The sequence below is a fragment of the Scyliorhinus torazame genome, chromosome 4 (assembly GCF_047496885.1).
Source record: "Scyliorhinus torazame isolate Kashiwa2021f chromosome 4, sScyTor2.1, whole genome shotgun sequence".
Classification (NCBI taxonomy): Eukaryota; Metazoa; Chordata; class Chondrichthyes; order Carcharhiniformes; family Scyliorhinidae; genus Scyliorhinus; species Scyliorhinus torazame.
The window spans coordinates 132,237,119-132,254,587 of NC_092710.1; the positions used below are offsets into that span (position 1 = coordinate 132,237,119).

At 44.4% G+C, this 17,469-nt stretch overlaps 1 protein-coding gene across 2 annotated transcripts in view; it reads left to right on the plus strand.

Annotated features, from left to right (window-relative positions):
• agpat5 (1-acylglycerol-3-phosphate O-acyltransferase 5 (lysophosphatidic acid acyltransferase, epsilon)) overlaps positions 1–17,469 on the plus strand; it is a 201,226-nt gene that overhangs the window by 80,146 nt on the left and 103,611 nt on the right. For both annotated transcript variants that reach the window (XM_072498605.1, XM_072498606.1), the window contains one exon: positions 12,261–12,351. In XM_072498605.1, coding sequence (XP_072354706.1) covers positions 12,261–12,351 — 91 coding nt within the window. The remainder of the gene's footprint in view (positions 1–12,260; positions 12,352–17,469) is intronic.

The following is a 17,469-nucleotide window of genomic DNA, read 5'->3' on the forward strand; positions in this document are numbered from 1 at the left end:
CGAAGATTGGTGGAGTTGTGGATAGTGATGAGGGCTGTTGTTGGCTGCAAAGAGACATAGATAGGATGCAGAGCTGGGCTGAGAAGTGGCAGATGGAGTTTAACCCTGAAAAGTGTGAGGTTGTCCATTTTGGAAGGACAAATATGAATGCGGAATACAGGGTTAACGGTAGAGTTCTTGGCAATGTGGAGGAGCAGAGAGATCTTGGGGTCTATGTTCATACATCTTTGAAAGTTGCCACTCAAGTGGATAGAGATGTGAAGAAGGCCTATGGTGTGCTCGCGTTCATTAACAGAGGGATTGAATTTAAGAGCCGTGAGGTGATGATGCAACTGTACAAAACTTTGGTAAGGCCACATTTGGAGTACTGTGTACAGTTCTGGTCACCTCATTTTAGGAAGGATGTGGAAGCTTTGGAAAAGGTGCAAAGAAGATTTACCAGGATGTTACCTGGAATGGAGAGTAGGTCTTACGAGGAAAGGTTGAGGGTGCTAGGCCTTTTCTCATTAGAACGGAGAAGGACGAGGGGCGACTTGATAGAGGTTTATAAGATGATCAGGGGAATAGATAGAGTAGACAGTCAGAGACCTTTTCCCCGGGTGGAACAAACCATTACAAGGGGACATAAATTTAAGGTGAAAGGTGGAAGATATAGGAGGGATATCAGAGGTAGGTTCTTTACCCAGAGAGTAGTGGGGGCATGGAATGCACTGCCTGTGGAAGTAGTTGAGTCGGAAACATTAGGGACCTTCAAGCAGCTATTGGATAGGTACATGGATCACGGTAAAATGATACAGTGTAGATTTATTTGTTTTTAAGGGCAGCACGGTAGCATTGTGGATAGCACAATTGCTTCACAGCTCCAGCGTCCTAGGTTCGATTCCAGCTTGGGTCACTGTCTGTGCGGAGTCTACGCGTCCTCCCCGTGTCTGCGTGGGTTTCCTCCGGGTGCTCCGGTTTCCTCCCACAGTCCAAAGATGTGCAGGGTAGGTGGATTGGCCATGATAAATTGCCCTTCGTGTCCAAAATTGCCCTTGGTGTTGGGTGGAGGTGTTGAGTTTGGGTGGGGTGCTCTTTCCAAGAGCCGGTGCAGACTCAGGGGGCCGAATGGCCTCCTTCTGCACTGTAAATTCAATGATAATCTATGATTAATCTAGGACAAAGGTTCGGCACAACATCGTGGGCCGAAGGGCCTGTTCTGTGCTGTATTTTCGATGTTCGATGTTCTATGACTTATACTCCACATTGACTTCTACACCAGGAAATACGGTAATTATTTTATAAGAAGAATTTATCCATATTTGGAGCTTTTAAATAGTGAGGGACTAAAGCCTCGGTATATTTTTTATAAAATATATATATTTCATACATATATCATCGATATTTCTAAAATTTAAAAAACTGAGCCAAGATCTTTAAAATGTCTGTCTGTGACCGCTGAACAGAAGAAGCCACTTGGCTGTTTTTGGAAAACTCACACATCACTATCTCTAAGGAGCCACTATCAACCCCCTGTGGACTATACAGCCCAACTTCAAAGACCGCTATACAAAGGCAATCTATATTTAATAACCGAGCCTGACCAGAAGGAGATGGATCATCTGACAAATATCCCTCCGTCTTTCTTTCAATTCCTATTGGTTGAGATATTTAACAGTTATTGGGATCCAGATGATGGATGCGCATTCTTTGTGAAAGAAGGTGAAGAGTTCGGAGTCATGTGACATGGGCCTCTGGCTTGTGCAACAAGTAATAAATAAAATATCAACACCAGGACTTCTGAGACCACGAGCTGTGCTGAGCAGTTGCAGGAAAGGTGACTCTCTTCCAAAATAAGTAGTTTTAACATAGAAATGACCAACAAAATCACCTCCCACCATCCCTTGAAAACTACCACGTACCCAAAGATATGCCCTTGAACCAACAAAAAGGTCCAAAGGAATAAGGGCAGCAAGAGCCAGGAAAGGAAGGACAAAGTGGCAGACAAGAGGAGTGAGGCAGAGCAAGATATGACTGAGCGAACGGAACCGCCCATACAAAAGCCAGCTTACCCACCAATAGGACAACGGATGAAGCTCCTAGAGATGCCTTAAAGAAATACAATTATTTTTCTCTCTATGAATTTAGAGTATTCAGTTATTTTTTTTTCAATTAAGAGGCAATTTAACATAGCCAATCCACCTACTCTGCACATCTTTTGGGTTGTGGGGGTGAGATCCCCCCCCCCCCACATTAATAAAATCTGTCTCGGGCTACCAGCCACTCCCGGATCCTCCACCTTAGTTACTGTAATGTAGAGATAGGCCAGTCTCATTCTGGTGAGTTCACAGACAAAGGATTTTAGAACGCATGGCAAAGCAAGGGGCAGGGGTGTCCAGATAAGGAGGAGAAAAGGATGCTGGGTAATATGGGGCCAGAGGAAGGGATGAGAAGTGAGCCAATCAGGATGTATGGCCAGGTCAGGAGGGGTATAGGATGACCTATGGGAATCGTGTATGTGAAACTTGATGGCATTTGAATGTATCAGTAGAGATTCCTTTGTCCTACAGACTCACTCGATTCCGGAGGTACAGAAAGCAGGATGTGTTTTGTACCGCTGTGAACTGAGTCAGGCTTGCAAGTCAAATAAAATAACTAATGCTATACCTGCAAATCCATCTCGACTTTTATTGAGGCCAGACTGACGGGTAAAGAAATTTCTATTTGTCACATCCAAAACCCTAGAAATCACCCTTGCAAACCCCTGCCAGAATCCTTTAAACACATGGGCACGATTCGCCGGACTCGCTGCATACCTCTGGCACCTTTCCTCTACCCCAAAAAACCTACACATTCTTGCCGCCGTTATATCCACCTGATGCACCACCTTAAACTGGATTAATCCGAGCCTGGCACATGATGAGGAGGAGTTCACCCTGCCCAGGCATCGGCCCTCATCCAGCTCCTCCTCCCACTTATCCTTCAACTCCCCCACTGAGGCTTCCTCTACCTCCGGCAGCTCCTGATATATGTCCGACACCTTCCCTTCCCCTACCCAGACGCCAGACACCACCCTATCCTGGATCCTACGTGGGGGCAACCGAGGGAATGTCCCCACCTGTTTTCTAAGGAAGTCCCGAACCTGAAGGCATTCCCCGGGGGCAGGCCAAACCTCTCCTCCAGCACCTGCATGCTGGGGAAACCCCGTCTATAAATCGGTTCCCCCATCCTCCTAATACCTGCCCTATACCAGCCTTGGTACCCCCCCAACCATCCTACCCGGAGCAAATCTATGGTTATTCCGTATCGGGATCCACGCCGAGGCCCCCTCCTCTCCCCAGTGTCTCCTCCACTGCCCCCAGATCCTCAGTGCCGACGTCACCGAATTCCCTTTTGACTCGCGGGGTTTTATTCGCCCACACAAATCCCGTAACAATCCTATTCACCCGCTTAATGAAGGACTTGGGGATGAAAATGGGGAGGCACTGAAATACACAGAGGAACCTGGGAAGAACCGTTACAATAGTCATCTCTGGTCACTCACTGCACTACGCGTAAATGTGAGGTTGGAGACGGGCTGGGTTCAAAATTCTTTCTCTTTCCAGACACTGGGACCTTTCTCACCTTCCCCAGATGAGAAAGCAGACAGCCATGAGGGATATAGCGCAGGTGAAAGATAAGAATGGGAAGCTAATCACAGCACCAGACAAGATCAGTGAAGCCTTTGTGACTTTCTACGGAGAGCTGTACACCTCCGAGTCCCCAAGGGGACTGGAAGAGGAAGCAGTTCATCGATGGGCCAGTCGTGGGGGTGGAAAAGAGGCAGGGACTGGAAGCACCTCTCGAACTGAGGGAAGTCACAGAAAGTACCCACTCCAATGCAGGTGGGGTATATGCCGGATCCAGACAGATTACCAGCTATAAAAGAAATTGCGTCAGCACTGACCCCTCACCTGCAGGAGATGTTCAATTACTCCCCACTGAGAGGGACACTGCCACCAACGCTAATACAGGCCTCGATATTGCTGATCCCCCAAAAAGGACAAAGACCTGACAGAGTGCGGGTCATAGAGACCCAGGTCACTCCTAAACACTGATGCCAAAATACTGGCGAAGGCCCTGGCAAGACGACTGGAGAGTTGCGTGCCAGAGGTAGCTTCAGGCGACCAGACCGACTTTGTCAAGGGCAGACAACCAACGCGAATATCCGGCACCTGCTGAATGTAATCAGGGAGGAGATACCAGAAGTGATGATCTCACTAGGCGCAGAGAAGGCTTTCAACAGGGTCGAAAGCAGGTACCTCGCAAAGAAACTGGAACGGTTTGGGCTCGGGGTCACCTTGTGGGTCAAACCACTGTACATCACTCCCATGGCGAGCGTACGGACAAAGACGAGCTCTGGATGATTCTGGCTGCACATAGGCACAAGGCAGGGATGCCTGCTAGTCTTGCTACTATTTGCCCTGGCAATCGAGCCACTGGCAATCTAATAGCAATCTGTATTTGTGTCAGAAGTAAGCTTACTTTAACACTACAATGAAAACTGCTCTTGCATCAGCAGAGAGTTGGAGAGGCATTCAAAGGAGAGACTGAGCATAAAGTCTCTCTCTATGCGGATAATCTGCTCCTCTCCATCTCAAACTTCCCCTAGCCAGTATGGGACGAATAATGGAACTAAACAGGGAGTTCGGAGCCTTCTCAGGTTACAAACTTAACCTGAGCAAGAGCGAGACCTTCTCTGTGAACCCACATGGGGAGAAATCAGAGCTGCAGAAATTGCTGTTCAAACTAGCCCAAACCAAATTCCAATACCTGGTGTTCCAAATAGTCCACGACTGGACATGGATCCATAAATGGAACCTAAAGAGTCTGGTGGAGGAGGTAAAAATGGACCTACAGAGAAGGGACTCGTTCCCTGGTGGGGAGATGATGAAGATGAGCGTGCTGCCCAGGTTCCTTTCCCTGTTCCGATCCCTCCCGATCTTTATCCCAAGGCCACCTTCAGTAAAATCGATAAACTAAATCATGGAATTTGTGTCAGGGCATGGGGGGAGGGGGAGAGAGGGAGAGAGGAGAGCCCGAGAATCAGGGAAAAGGTCCTACAAAGAAGGAGAAACATGGGACGCTTGGCCCTCCCAAACCTCCAATTCTACCACTGGACAGCCATCGCAGAAAGGGTCCGGGGTGGGTCAAGGAATCCGAGGCGGAATGGATTGAGATGGAGGAGAGTTCCTGTACGGGGACATCCCTCAAGAGCGCTGGCCACGGCCACACTCCCATCCCCCCCAGCCAAATGCTGAAAAGCCCAGTGATAGTGGGCACGCTGAGGACGTGGAACCGATGTATTTATTCCTACTTTTTCTCTCTCCTCTTCCCTGCTACTATGGGTCTAGAAGTTCTTGAATGTTTATCTGCAAGTGCCTGTGAGAATTTGTGATTATTCAGACTTGACCTGGAAATTACAATCCAGTTTTTTAAAGGCAGTTTTGTAGTATTTTAGCTTAGTTGCACCCTTGTGAATTTGATAATGCAACCTATTTAGCATTACTGAAGAAGCAGGCTTTAAGTAACTCGGTTTTAAACCTTGAGATTAAAGAGTTTTAGTTGATACTTTAATTGTGATATTTTAAGTGAAAACGACACTACTATGTTTTCAAAACTACACACCAACCTTTTCAAAACCTTTGTTTTGCCAGAGGCTAGTCGTAAGGTAATAAATTGAGCTAATCATAGTTATTTTCAAACATTTATGGCCCGAAAATAGCTGTAACTGGTCATTAAGTGTTACTTGCTATTAATTAGATTTGCCCATTATCTTTTAATCTCTGTACATTATAATGCTGCAAGTTGTGCAGCACTGTCTAAAATGCAGCTGATCAACTAAATTTGACTCCATTCTTGTCACAAGTTAATTTTCAGCCCATGGAGGTGAATTGGCAGAGGCTAAGAAAAATCCGGTTGCTAAGAGGGTACTTGTACTTGATATGTCTTGTCTTAATTTTCTGTGGCAAATTGACTTTGTATCTATTGTGCAATTGCAGAAATTTCATGCAGTTCAATGCACCTGCATAGGGAGCTGCAAGACCCCAGTTCTGCAAAACAGCTCGATTTGTTTTCCATGTATCTGCCCTTTACCTGATAATGGTGCGGCATTTGCACATAAATAATGAGTGCAATTAGCCTGCCATTATTTTGACAACAATTGCCGTGCTTTTTAATGCCATCTATAAAGAGTAAAAATTCAACTTGAGTCTTAAATCATAAGGATAAAGGATAATTGTTCCCATGTCTGTTTTGTTTTCACTTTTTCCTCACAAGCTTTCATGGCTGTTGTCAATATGAATGCTCCACATAGCTGAACCTGATTGAAAAATTAAAAATTGAGACATAATCACTCTTGTTTACTGGAAGTTAATCTGCAGGGTTTATCTTGAAATATGTACTGTATACTGTGTTTAAACTGAATCACTTATGCACTGTGAAGTCATTACCCTATTGACCTTTAATTGCTACATTATTGCTGAAAGAGCTACGTATACTGGAATTCTGATTGTCATTATATAATGTGCCTTCCTTTTTATTGAAATGAGTTTAACAAAGTGTTATTTATAAAATGGTAAGTCTCTTGATAGTCTATTTGCAGTGATATAGCTGTTGCCAGATGACTTTTTTCCCATGGCTGTCTCGAAAGATGGGATTGTTGTACATGAATTGGTATTCTATGTTCTCCAAATCTAGCTTTCCACAAGTTATGTTTAAAAATCTTCTGAGGTTTTCCAGCTGGGTAAGTTATTTTCCCCAACATTTCTTGTTTCATGCAAAGGGACTTGTGCATACTCTGTTATGTTTTGGTAGAGCACATGTGATTTTACAGGTGACGTGTTCCTTTACAGGTCCAGTCAGGATCATAGCTACACAATCAGAACATGGTATAGCAGTCTGGGGGTTTGTTTGTTTGGAGAGGGTGTGAGGAGGAGTTTTTATTGCATATTGGGTTACAGCAGTGGCGGAAAGGATTCTATCTCCGGCTGTTTCAGCCTGGTGTCGGTTGTAGGCAGGCCTGGAGAAAGACGTTGCCACACCTGTTTTCACAGTTCCAATTTACCTTTGAAATAAAACCAATTATGACCGTACTATGTATTCTACCATTTATAAAGTGAAAATATAGAGTTTTGTGTGCAGAGTCAAAGATGTTTACAGCATGGAAACAGGCCCTTATGCCCAGCTTGTCCATGCTGCCCAGTTTCTATCACTAAGCTAGTCCCACTTGCCCACATTTAGCCCATATCCCTCTATACCCACCCTGCCCATGAAACTGCCTAACTGCTTTTTAAAAGACAACATTGTACCTGCCTCTACCACTGCCTCTGGCAGCCCGTTCCAGATGCTCACCACCCTGTGTGTGAAGAAATTTCCCCTTTGATCTTTTTTGTATCTCTCCCCTCTCACCTTAAATCTATGCCCTCTAGTTCTGGACTCCTCTACCTTTGGGAAAAGATGTTGACTATCTATCTTATCTACACTCATTATTTCAAAGACCTCTATAAGATCACCTCTCAGCCTCCTACGCTCCAGGGGAAAAAAGTTCCAGCCTCTTTTTATAACTCAGACCATCAAGTCCTGGTAGCATCTTCGTAAATCTCTTCAGTACTATATCTAGTTTAACAATATCCTTCCTATAATAGGGTGACCAGAACTGAACACCGTATTCCATGTGTGGCCGTACCAATGTCTTGTACGACTTCAACAAGACGTCCTAACTCCTGTATTCAATATTCTGACCAATAAAACCTAGCATGCTGAATGCCTTCTTCACCACCCTGTCCACCTGCGACTCCACCTTCAAGGTGCTATGCACCTGTACTCCTAGATCTCTTTGTTCTGTAACCCTCCTCAGCTTCCTACCCTTAACTGAGTCAGTCCTGTCCTGATTTGATCTACCAAAATGCATCAACTCACATTTGGCTACCTCACCCTGGATTCCGTGAGATTTAACCTTTTGCAACAACCTACCATGCGGTACCTTGTCAAAGACCTTGCTAAAGTCCTTGTAGACAATGTCGACCGCACTGCCCTCATCTACCTTCTTGGTTACCCCTTCAAAAAGCTCAATCAAATTCGTGAGACGTAACTTTCCCCTTACAAAGCCATGCTGACTTTCCCTAATTAGCTCGTGCCTGTCCGTGCTGTCTGAATGCCTGCAGACCCTATCCCTCAGAATACCTTCTAACAACCTACCCACTACAGAAGTAAGGCCCACCGGTCTATAGTTCCCAAGCTTATTCCAACAGCCCTTCTTAACAAGGTCACAACGGGCAGCACGGTGGCCTAGTGGTTAGCACAGCTGCCTCATGGCGCTGAGGTCCCAGGTTCAATCCCGGCTCTGGGTCACTGTCCATGTGGAGCTTGCACATTCTCCCCGTGTCTGTGTGGGTTTCGCCCCCACAACCCAAAAATGTGCAGAGTAGGTGGATTGGCCGGGCTAAATTGCCCCTTAATTGGAAAAAATAATTGGGTACTCTAAATTTATTTTTAAAAAACAAGGGCACAACATTTGCTATCCTACAATCTTCAGGCACCTCTCCTGTGGCTGTCGATGATTCAAATATCTCATCTACGGGGCCGGCAATTTCCTCCCGAGCCTCCCACCATGACCTGGGATACATTTCTTCAAGTCCTGGGGATTTACCTGTCTTAATGCGCTTTAATACCCCCAATGCCACCTCCTCTGTAATATGTACCACCCCTCAAGACATCACTTTTTATTTCCTCACTTTCCCAACAGTAAATAATGACGGGAAATATTCATTTAGGACCTCTCCCATCCTTGTGGTCTGCACATAGATGACCCTGTTTATCCTTAAGAGGCCCTACCCACTCCCTAGTCACTCTTTTGCACTTTTGTATCTGTAAAAGCTCATTCGATTTTCCTTTGTCTTATCTGCCGAGACGATCTCGTGTCCCCTGTCTGCCCTTCTGATTTCTCTCTTAACTCTACTCCGACAATCTTCTACTCTTCAAGGGATCTACTTGATCCCAGCTGCCTATGCATGTCACATGTCTCCTTCCTTTTGGCCTTAATATCCCGAGTCATCCAGGGTTCCCTACTTCTACTCACCTTCCCCTTTACTCTAAGAGGAATATATTCACCCTGAACCCTAGTTAACATCCCTTTGAAAGACTCCGACTTATCAGCTGTCCCCTTGCCTGTAAACAGGCTCCCCCAATCAACTTTTGAAAGTTCCCGCCTAAACCATCGAAATTGGCCTTGCCCCAATTTAGAATTTTAACTTTTGGGCCAGGGGCGACATGGTAGCACAGTGGTTAACACTGTTGCTTCACAGCGTCAGGGTCCCAGGTTCGATTCCCGCTTGGGTCACTGTGCAGAGTCTGCACGTTCTCCCCGAGTATGCATGGGTTTCTTCCAGGTGCTCTGGTTTCCTCCCACAAGTCTCTTAAGATGTGCTTGTTAGGTGAATTGGACATTCTGAATTCTCTCCGTGTGTTCCCGAACAGGAGTCGAAATGTGGCGACTAGGGATTTTTCACAGTAACTTCATTGCAGTGTTAATGTAAGCCTACTTATGACCATAATAAAGATGATTAAAAAGAACTATCATTCTGCATAGCTATCTTAAATCTAATGGAATTATGGTCATTGGTCCCCAAGTGATCCCTCTCACTTCGCCACCTGCCCTTCCTTATTCCCCAAGAGGAGGACAAGTTTTGCCCCCTCTCTAGTCGGGCCATCCACATATTGAATGAGGAATTCTTCCTGAATCCACTCGACAAATTTTTCTCCATCCAAACCCCCAGTGCTATGGCTGTCCCAGTTAATGTTGGGAAAGTTACTATTGCCACCCTATTTTTCCGGCAGCTATCTATAATCTCCTTACATATTTGCTTCTCGATTTCCCGCTGACTAATTTGGGGGCCTTTAGTACAGTCCTATCAAAGTGATCTCGCCCTTCTTATTTTTCAGTTCTACCCATATGGACTCAGTGGGCGAATCCTTGGATATATCCTCTCTCTGTACTGCCGTGATATTGTGCTGAATGAAAAACGGAACTCCCCTTTCTTTCTTAACTCCTGGTCTATCTTTCCTATAGCATCTGTACCCCAGAACATTGAGCTGCCAGTCCTGCTCCTCCTTTAGCCATGTTTCAGTAATAGCTATAATATCACAGTCCCATGTACCTATCCATGCCCTGAGTTCATCTGCCTTGCCTGTTAGGCCTCTTGCATTGAAATAAATGCAGTTCAATCTGTTTATCTGCCTTCCACTTTTCTCCTTGGTGGCTTTTGTTTTTATCCCCTCTTTACTACCCTCTGACTTCCTGCATTGGTTCCCATTCCCCCTGTCACATTTGTTTAAATCCTCCCCAAAAGCACTAGCAAACAACCCCCCTCGGACATTGGCTCCAGTCCTGCCCAGGTATAGACCGTCCGATTTGTAATGGTCCGACCTCCTCCAGAACTGGTTCCAATGTCCCAAAAATCTGAATCCCTCCCTCCTGCACCATCTCTCAAGCCATGCATTCATCCTGTCTATCCTGTTATTCCTACTCTGACTAGCACGTGGCACTGGTAGCAATCCTGAGATTACTACCTTTTTGAGGTCTGTCTTTTCCGTTCATCTCTCAACTCCTTAAATTCAGCATGTAGGACCTCATCCCGTTTTTTACTTGTATCAGTGGTGCCTATATGCACCACAACATCTGACTGTTCACCCTCCCCCTTTAGAATGTCCTTCAGTCGCTTTGAGACATCCTTGCACTCTGGAGACAACATACCTTCCTGGAGTCTCGTTTGCGTCCGCAGAAACACCTGTCTACTCCCCTTACAATCGAACCCCCTATCACTATAGCTCTGCCACTCTTTTTCCTATCTTCCTGCGCAGCAGAGCCAACCATGGTGCCATGAACCTGGCTGCTGCTGCCTTCCCCTGGTGAGCCATCTCCCCAACAGTATCCAAAACGGTATACCTGTTTTGGAGGGAGATGACCGCAGGGAACCCCTGCACTGCCTTCCTACTCTTCCTCTGTCTGTAGGTCACGCATTCCCCATCTCCCTCAGTACACCTTATCTGCGGTGTGACCAACCCGCTAAACGTGCTATCCACGACTTACTCCGCATCATGGATGCTCCGAAGTGAGTCCATCCGCAGCCCCATAGCATCAAGCGGTCTAACCAGAGCTGCAGCTGGACACACTTCTTACACGTGAAGGAGCCAGGGACAGTGGACGTGTCCCTGGTCTCCACATTGCACAAGAGGAGGATGACACGGGTCTGAGATCTTCTGCCATGTCTTAACCCTTAGGTTAACTTGTACAACTACAATGCCCCCCAAAAAAACGACTTTTAAAAAATGAAAAACTACTTACCAGTCACTCTACTTACCAGATAGATTCAAATTTGGCAGGTCTCCAACTCTGCCCCTGGAGACTTACCAGTCATTTCTCTCCCTTGTAGCCTCCGCTCCCAGTTCCACCTAACTCTTGGTTTTCTCCCAACCCCAAGAAGCACCCTCTCTCGGCCAAGACAGCACTCGGTGGTTAGAACTCATTGCTATATTCCTAGGAGTGGATAACTCAGTTCATGTTCCCAGCGATTGCATATATTTCTGATTTTGTCCAATGAACATTATTTAGTGGGGGGTACAATGTGCTAGATGGGGACCTATGCTTTGTTAATACTGGTTCCTAGCATTGCATTTTATGAAGCAAGTTACGATCTTGGATGGAGTGTTAGATCTGAAGGTAACAAATGTAAACATGTTAAGTGATCTGAAATTAGTCCCCTAACTGCTAAAATAACATATTAACAACTAAGCATCTTGTCTTTTTTTTTGGATGCCCGTTGCATTTTGAGCTTTGCAATACAATCCTCAGTGACAGGTCATTGACAACTTCAGTAAGGCACATTGCTCTTGCCCTTCTCTTCCCCCACTCTTCAAGATACAAGAACTGTTATTTTGAATAGTTGATGATCTAATTTGTTAATGTTTTGGCAGAATGCGAAAAGAAGTTGAGCTTGTGCTTCAAGCACCCTCTAGTTTGTTTAATTTCTTTGGAGGTACTTGACTGCAAGCCTCTTCACCTCCCAAGGGCCTGGTCTAAACTTATTCATTTCAAATATGATAGAAAGCTGTGGCATTTTGGCTATGATAAAACAGCTAACTGTTAACCAGTATTTGCTTGTAATATGTTTTTAAGCTACCTGTTGAAACCAGCTTAAATTAACCACTTTTAAAATGAACAATTTTTTTTTTTTCCTCCTAAGGCATATCTTGTGATTTTCCCAGAAGGAACCCGTTACAACCCAGATAACCCACAAGTGATTGCGGCAAGCCAAGCATATGCTTGTAAAGAAGGTGAGGTTGTATTTTTTTAAATATTAGACAGAATTATGCGCTGTTCATGGACATTGATTCAATTGTTGCCCAGAGGAATGAGTAACACACTCCATTGGTCACAAGGTCTACAGGAGAAATTGGCATTGACAGATTTTGTTCTTGTTATAAGCACTAAATTGGCAGTTTCACTTGTCGGAGCCACAGGTGTAGAAGACTGAAGTGCAACATGTGTGTGTGTGTATAAGGTGGGGAGAGGAATCTTTTATGGTGCACCTGGCTTCTGTTCTAATTGCATCCCTCTGCTCATTGACCTACATTGGCTTCTGAGTAAGCAACACCTAGATGTTAAAATTCTCATCCTTGTTTTCAAATCTTTACAAATCCATTTCTCTATAATTCAGTCTTTATGAAGATTAAAGTCCCCCATTGTGGTGCTACCTAAGACATAGGAGCGGTAGTATGAAATCATGGCTGATCTGATATCCTCAGATTTGTTTTCCCGCCTTTTCCCCATAACCCTTGATTCTCTTACAGATTAAAAATCAGTCTATCCCAGCCTTGAACATACTTAACGACCCAGCCACTACAGCCCTCGACAGTAACGAATTCCACAAATTCGCTACCCTCTTTAGTGAAGAAATTTCTCCTCATCTCGGACTTAAATGGTTGACCCCTTACTGAGATTATGTGCACCGGTCCTAGACTGTCTCACAAGGGGAAACAATCTCTCAGCATCTACCCTGCTAAGCCTCTCTTCTTATATGTCTCAATAAGGTCGCCTCTCATTCTTCTAAACTCAAATGAGTACTGGCCCAACCTACTTAACCCAGGAAAAAATGCTGGAAAATCTCAGCAGGTCTGGCATGTTTGATTTCAACCTTGGGTCTGTCTGTGTAGGGTTTGCACATTCTCCCCATGTTTGCATGGGTTTCCTCCGAGAGCTTCGATTTCCTCCCACAGTCCAACTATGTGCAGGGTAGGTGAATTGGCCATGCTGAAATTGCTCCTTGGTGCCCCCCAAAAAAGGTTAGTTGGGGTTACGGGGATAGTGTGGAGGTGTGGGCTTAAGTAGACACAAAGGGCCGGTGCAGACTCGATGGGCCGAATGGCCTCCTGCACTGTAAATCCTATGACTTCTGTGATATGAGGTTTGACAATGCCAAGCTCCCCAACTGCCGGTCCCTCTGCAGGACCTTTGTTGAATCCTGGCTGCCTTGCCTGCTCAAATGAAGGCCGAGATCAATCTCTCCATCTCCACAAAAATGCTTTTGGTGAAAAAACACATTGGAATAAAAATAAAAACCCATGGCAGAATGTTCATCTTCACAGATGAACATTTGGCCTGCCAAAGAAAGGAAGGCTATCCCACCTCTGTAGATCGGCCTCAACTCTACTCCCCAAACTCGTAAAATCTAATTTACGATGCCGGGCCCAACACTGAGCCACCTGCACTCCCCTGGTACCTAAAGTGAGTGCCCGTCAAACAGAATGGCAACAGCCCCAGATTAGCTCCCCAGGGGGTTAACCGACAAACACACTTTTCCACAAATTTAGCTTCTATCCAGAGGAATCCCCAAACCACTTCGCCAGGGCTATGATGTCCCCCGTTGTGGGGACTGGGTCCGCAACATACAATAACAGATCAGTGTACAAGAACACCCTATGCAGCACTCCGAGCTCCATCACCGTGGCCAAAATCTTTGCGTCTACATTCAGTAACAAAATTAGCCGGTACAAACCACACTCCACCGGGTCCTTATCCTGCATCATAATCTCGAGAAGCGACCCCCACGCCAGTTAATCTTCAAAGCAGGATTTTAGGGCACTCTGCACAAAGTAACTGACTGTTAACACTATACGGTGTAATCTTCAGATTCAAAGTTATCTTTTATAGTTATGTAAATATTTGTACTGGATTTAGCAGATCTCTGCTGACCCTGAAGAAAGCTGTGCATTAAGACCTAGTAATAATTTAACTCTGGCACCATACAATCAAGAAAAGCTCTTGGCATGCAGCAGTAATGACAGCAAGCAGGTAGGAACCAAATGGAAATATTCACACACAACAAAATTGCAAGTTGATAATAGTTAAATTCCTACATTTTTAATTTAAACTTAGTCATAAATGTATGTTGCCAACTGCATCAAGATAGAAGCAAAAAATAAAGATACAGATTTAAAGAAAACAATGTTCTATGCTTTCAAAAACATGACATTTAACATTGTGGAGAAACCGAACATTCCACAAATCTAAAATTAACCTTTCAAGGCCAACAAACTGAAATGTTCACACACAACAAACCAGGAAGTTGAAAGTAGTTAAAATACAATAATTTTAATTTAAACTCAGTTAGCGACATATATTATCACTGATCCAAGAAAGAAGCAAAAAAAAAGATACAGATTTAAAGATAAAAAACATTCTATGCTTATAAAACATGAAATTTATCACTGGAATTTCTCCACAATCTAAAATTAACCTTTCAAGGCCAGCAAGAGTATTTAGCAAATTTGAAGTTAGTACGCCATTAAAAGTCCAGTTTTATGGTGCAGTGGTTCGCACTGCTGTCTCACGGCGCCGAGGTCCCAGGTTTGATCCCGGCTCTGGGTCAACGTCCTTGTTGAGTTTGCACATTCTCCCCATGTTTGCGTGGGTGAGGCTACCGTGACAGGGTGGGGACATGGGCCTAGGTGGGGTGCTCTTTCGGAGCATTGGTGCTGGCCAAATGGCCTCCTTCTACACTGTAGGATTCTATGTACCTTCCCTGGTCTGCTTCCAGTGCCAGTATATCTTTCCTTAGATAAGGGGATCAAAAATGTTCACAATATTCCAGGTATGTACCGTTGCGCATTTCTTTTGGGTTCATGATTTATATTCTCTGACATTGCAACTACTGTTATGGGGGGCCGACAAACTCCTGTGTTTCCTACCCCTTGTTTATTTGTTAGACCCAAATGAATCCTATACCTTGATTTTTCTGCTATAAAATCTTTTCTATCTACTGTTTCATCCCAACCCCCCCCCCTGTCAATGCTGTTAATTCATCTGTTTTCTTGCAAATGCTTTGCAGTTTTCTCTGTTCCTTCAGTTACTCAGGCCTTATTCATTTTAAGCTCTTTGACCTTCCTGTCACAATCTACTCTCATGTTCCCAAATTACTGCATTACTTTACAGCCGTAACATTTCTTTTGCTGCCGTTGAATTTGACCTTTCCTGTATCCTCTCACCAATACCCCATCTCCACTCATTAGTTTAAAGCCATTCCACTGCCCTAGTTATTCAGCTTGCCAGGACACTGTCTCTTGGTTTAAGTGGAGCTTGTCACAAAGCAACTGCTCCCTCTTTCCTCATTACTGCTCAAAGTATCGTCTTGCATCTTTGACTTTGTCTATATATATATAATATATATATGTATGTATATGTATGTATATATATATATATATATATATATATGTGTGTGTGTATATATATATATATATATATATATATATATATATATATATATATATATATAATATATATATTTAGAACCGACCTCTTCACTCAAAGCTAGTGATGTGAAACAAACCTGTTGGACTTTAACTTGGTGTTGTAAGATTTCTTACTGTGCTCACCCCCTCCACATCATCTCATTACTGCTGTCATTATTTCAGTCTCGATGTGTAAGCAGGACCCTGGTTCTAGCCTGAAGAATTTGAAGCCAGGGTAGGGTTAATGATCACGGAAATTATTTATGGTCAATTTACCTTGAACTTAAAATTTCTCTACTTTAGCTGGTTTGGCTGATTTCAAGTGAATAGTGGAAATTCCAGGCGCTAGTACATTTCTTGCAATAATGCCCTCTTAAATTTATCTACCAATGGGAATAATCTAATAATTGTATTTATCTTGTTAATTTCAATATGTCAGTCTTGTGTGATATAGCTCTAGTTCCGTGCTGGTACATTCGCACTGTCTTTTTTTTTTTAAGGCTCTTTAACGTTCAAGAAAATTGCAAGTTGTAGTTATTTTATGCAGTTACATTTTTTCTTTATTCAAACTATCTTGATACGCATTCCAAATTCCCATTTTCTTGCATCTTTTCACCCACCTGAAGGGATCTGTGCATTTACATATCTAGATCCCTTGGTTCCCTCACTGCATTGAGAAGTTTGCCTTTTCAGATTTCTTTTGATTCTTGATTATTTATTTCCAAATTATTTACTTTGCCTTCTTCTCCATTAACTCTTCTTATCTACCCATTCCCCTAAATTATTAATATTCTCCTCTAGTTTCCTGCCTTCTCCCTGACAGTTTTCTAATGCTTCTAGTTTGGTATAAGAAAACTTTAATTTCCACCCTACACTGTCGAGACTCAGAACCACCCCCACCCCAGAATCTTACACATTACATCCGGAAATCCCTTCCAGAACTCCCTCAACTTCGGACACATCCAGAACATGTGCACGTGATTCGTCGGCCGTCCTGCACACCGCCCACACCTATCTTCCCCTCCAAGAAGAACCGGCTCATCCGGGACACCATCATGTGGGCTGTATGCGCCACCTTAAATTGGATAAGGCTTAACTGCGAGCATGACGAGAAAACATTCATTCTCCACAAGGCTTCCCTTCACACTCTGGCCCACAACTCCTCCTCCCACTTGCGCGAATCTCCTCCAAAGAAGCCCCCCTCTATCTTCATCAGCTCCACATACATATCCACCATTTTAGCCTCCCCAATGTCATCCTTGGACAGTAACTTATCCTGCTGCACCGGGGACGGCAGCGCCGGAAAGGACACAGCTCCTTCCTGACAAAGCCCCTAGCCTGCAGGTACTTAAACCTATTCCCCTTTAAGGGCGGCGTGTGGTGCAGTGGTTAGCACTGGGACTACAGCGCTGAGGACCCGGGTTCGAATCCCGGCCCTGGGTCACTGTCCATGTGGAGTCTGCACATTCTCTCTCTGTCTGCGTGGGTTTCATCCCCACAACCCAAAGATGTGCTGGTTAGATGGATTGGACATGCTAAATTGCCCCTTAATTGGAAAAAAAAATAATTGGGTACTCTAAAAAAATTTTTTTAAATGTTCCCCTTTGGTAGCTGATATTTCTCCTTGAGTTCCTCCACGCCCACAAACGTTTCTCCCATGAACAA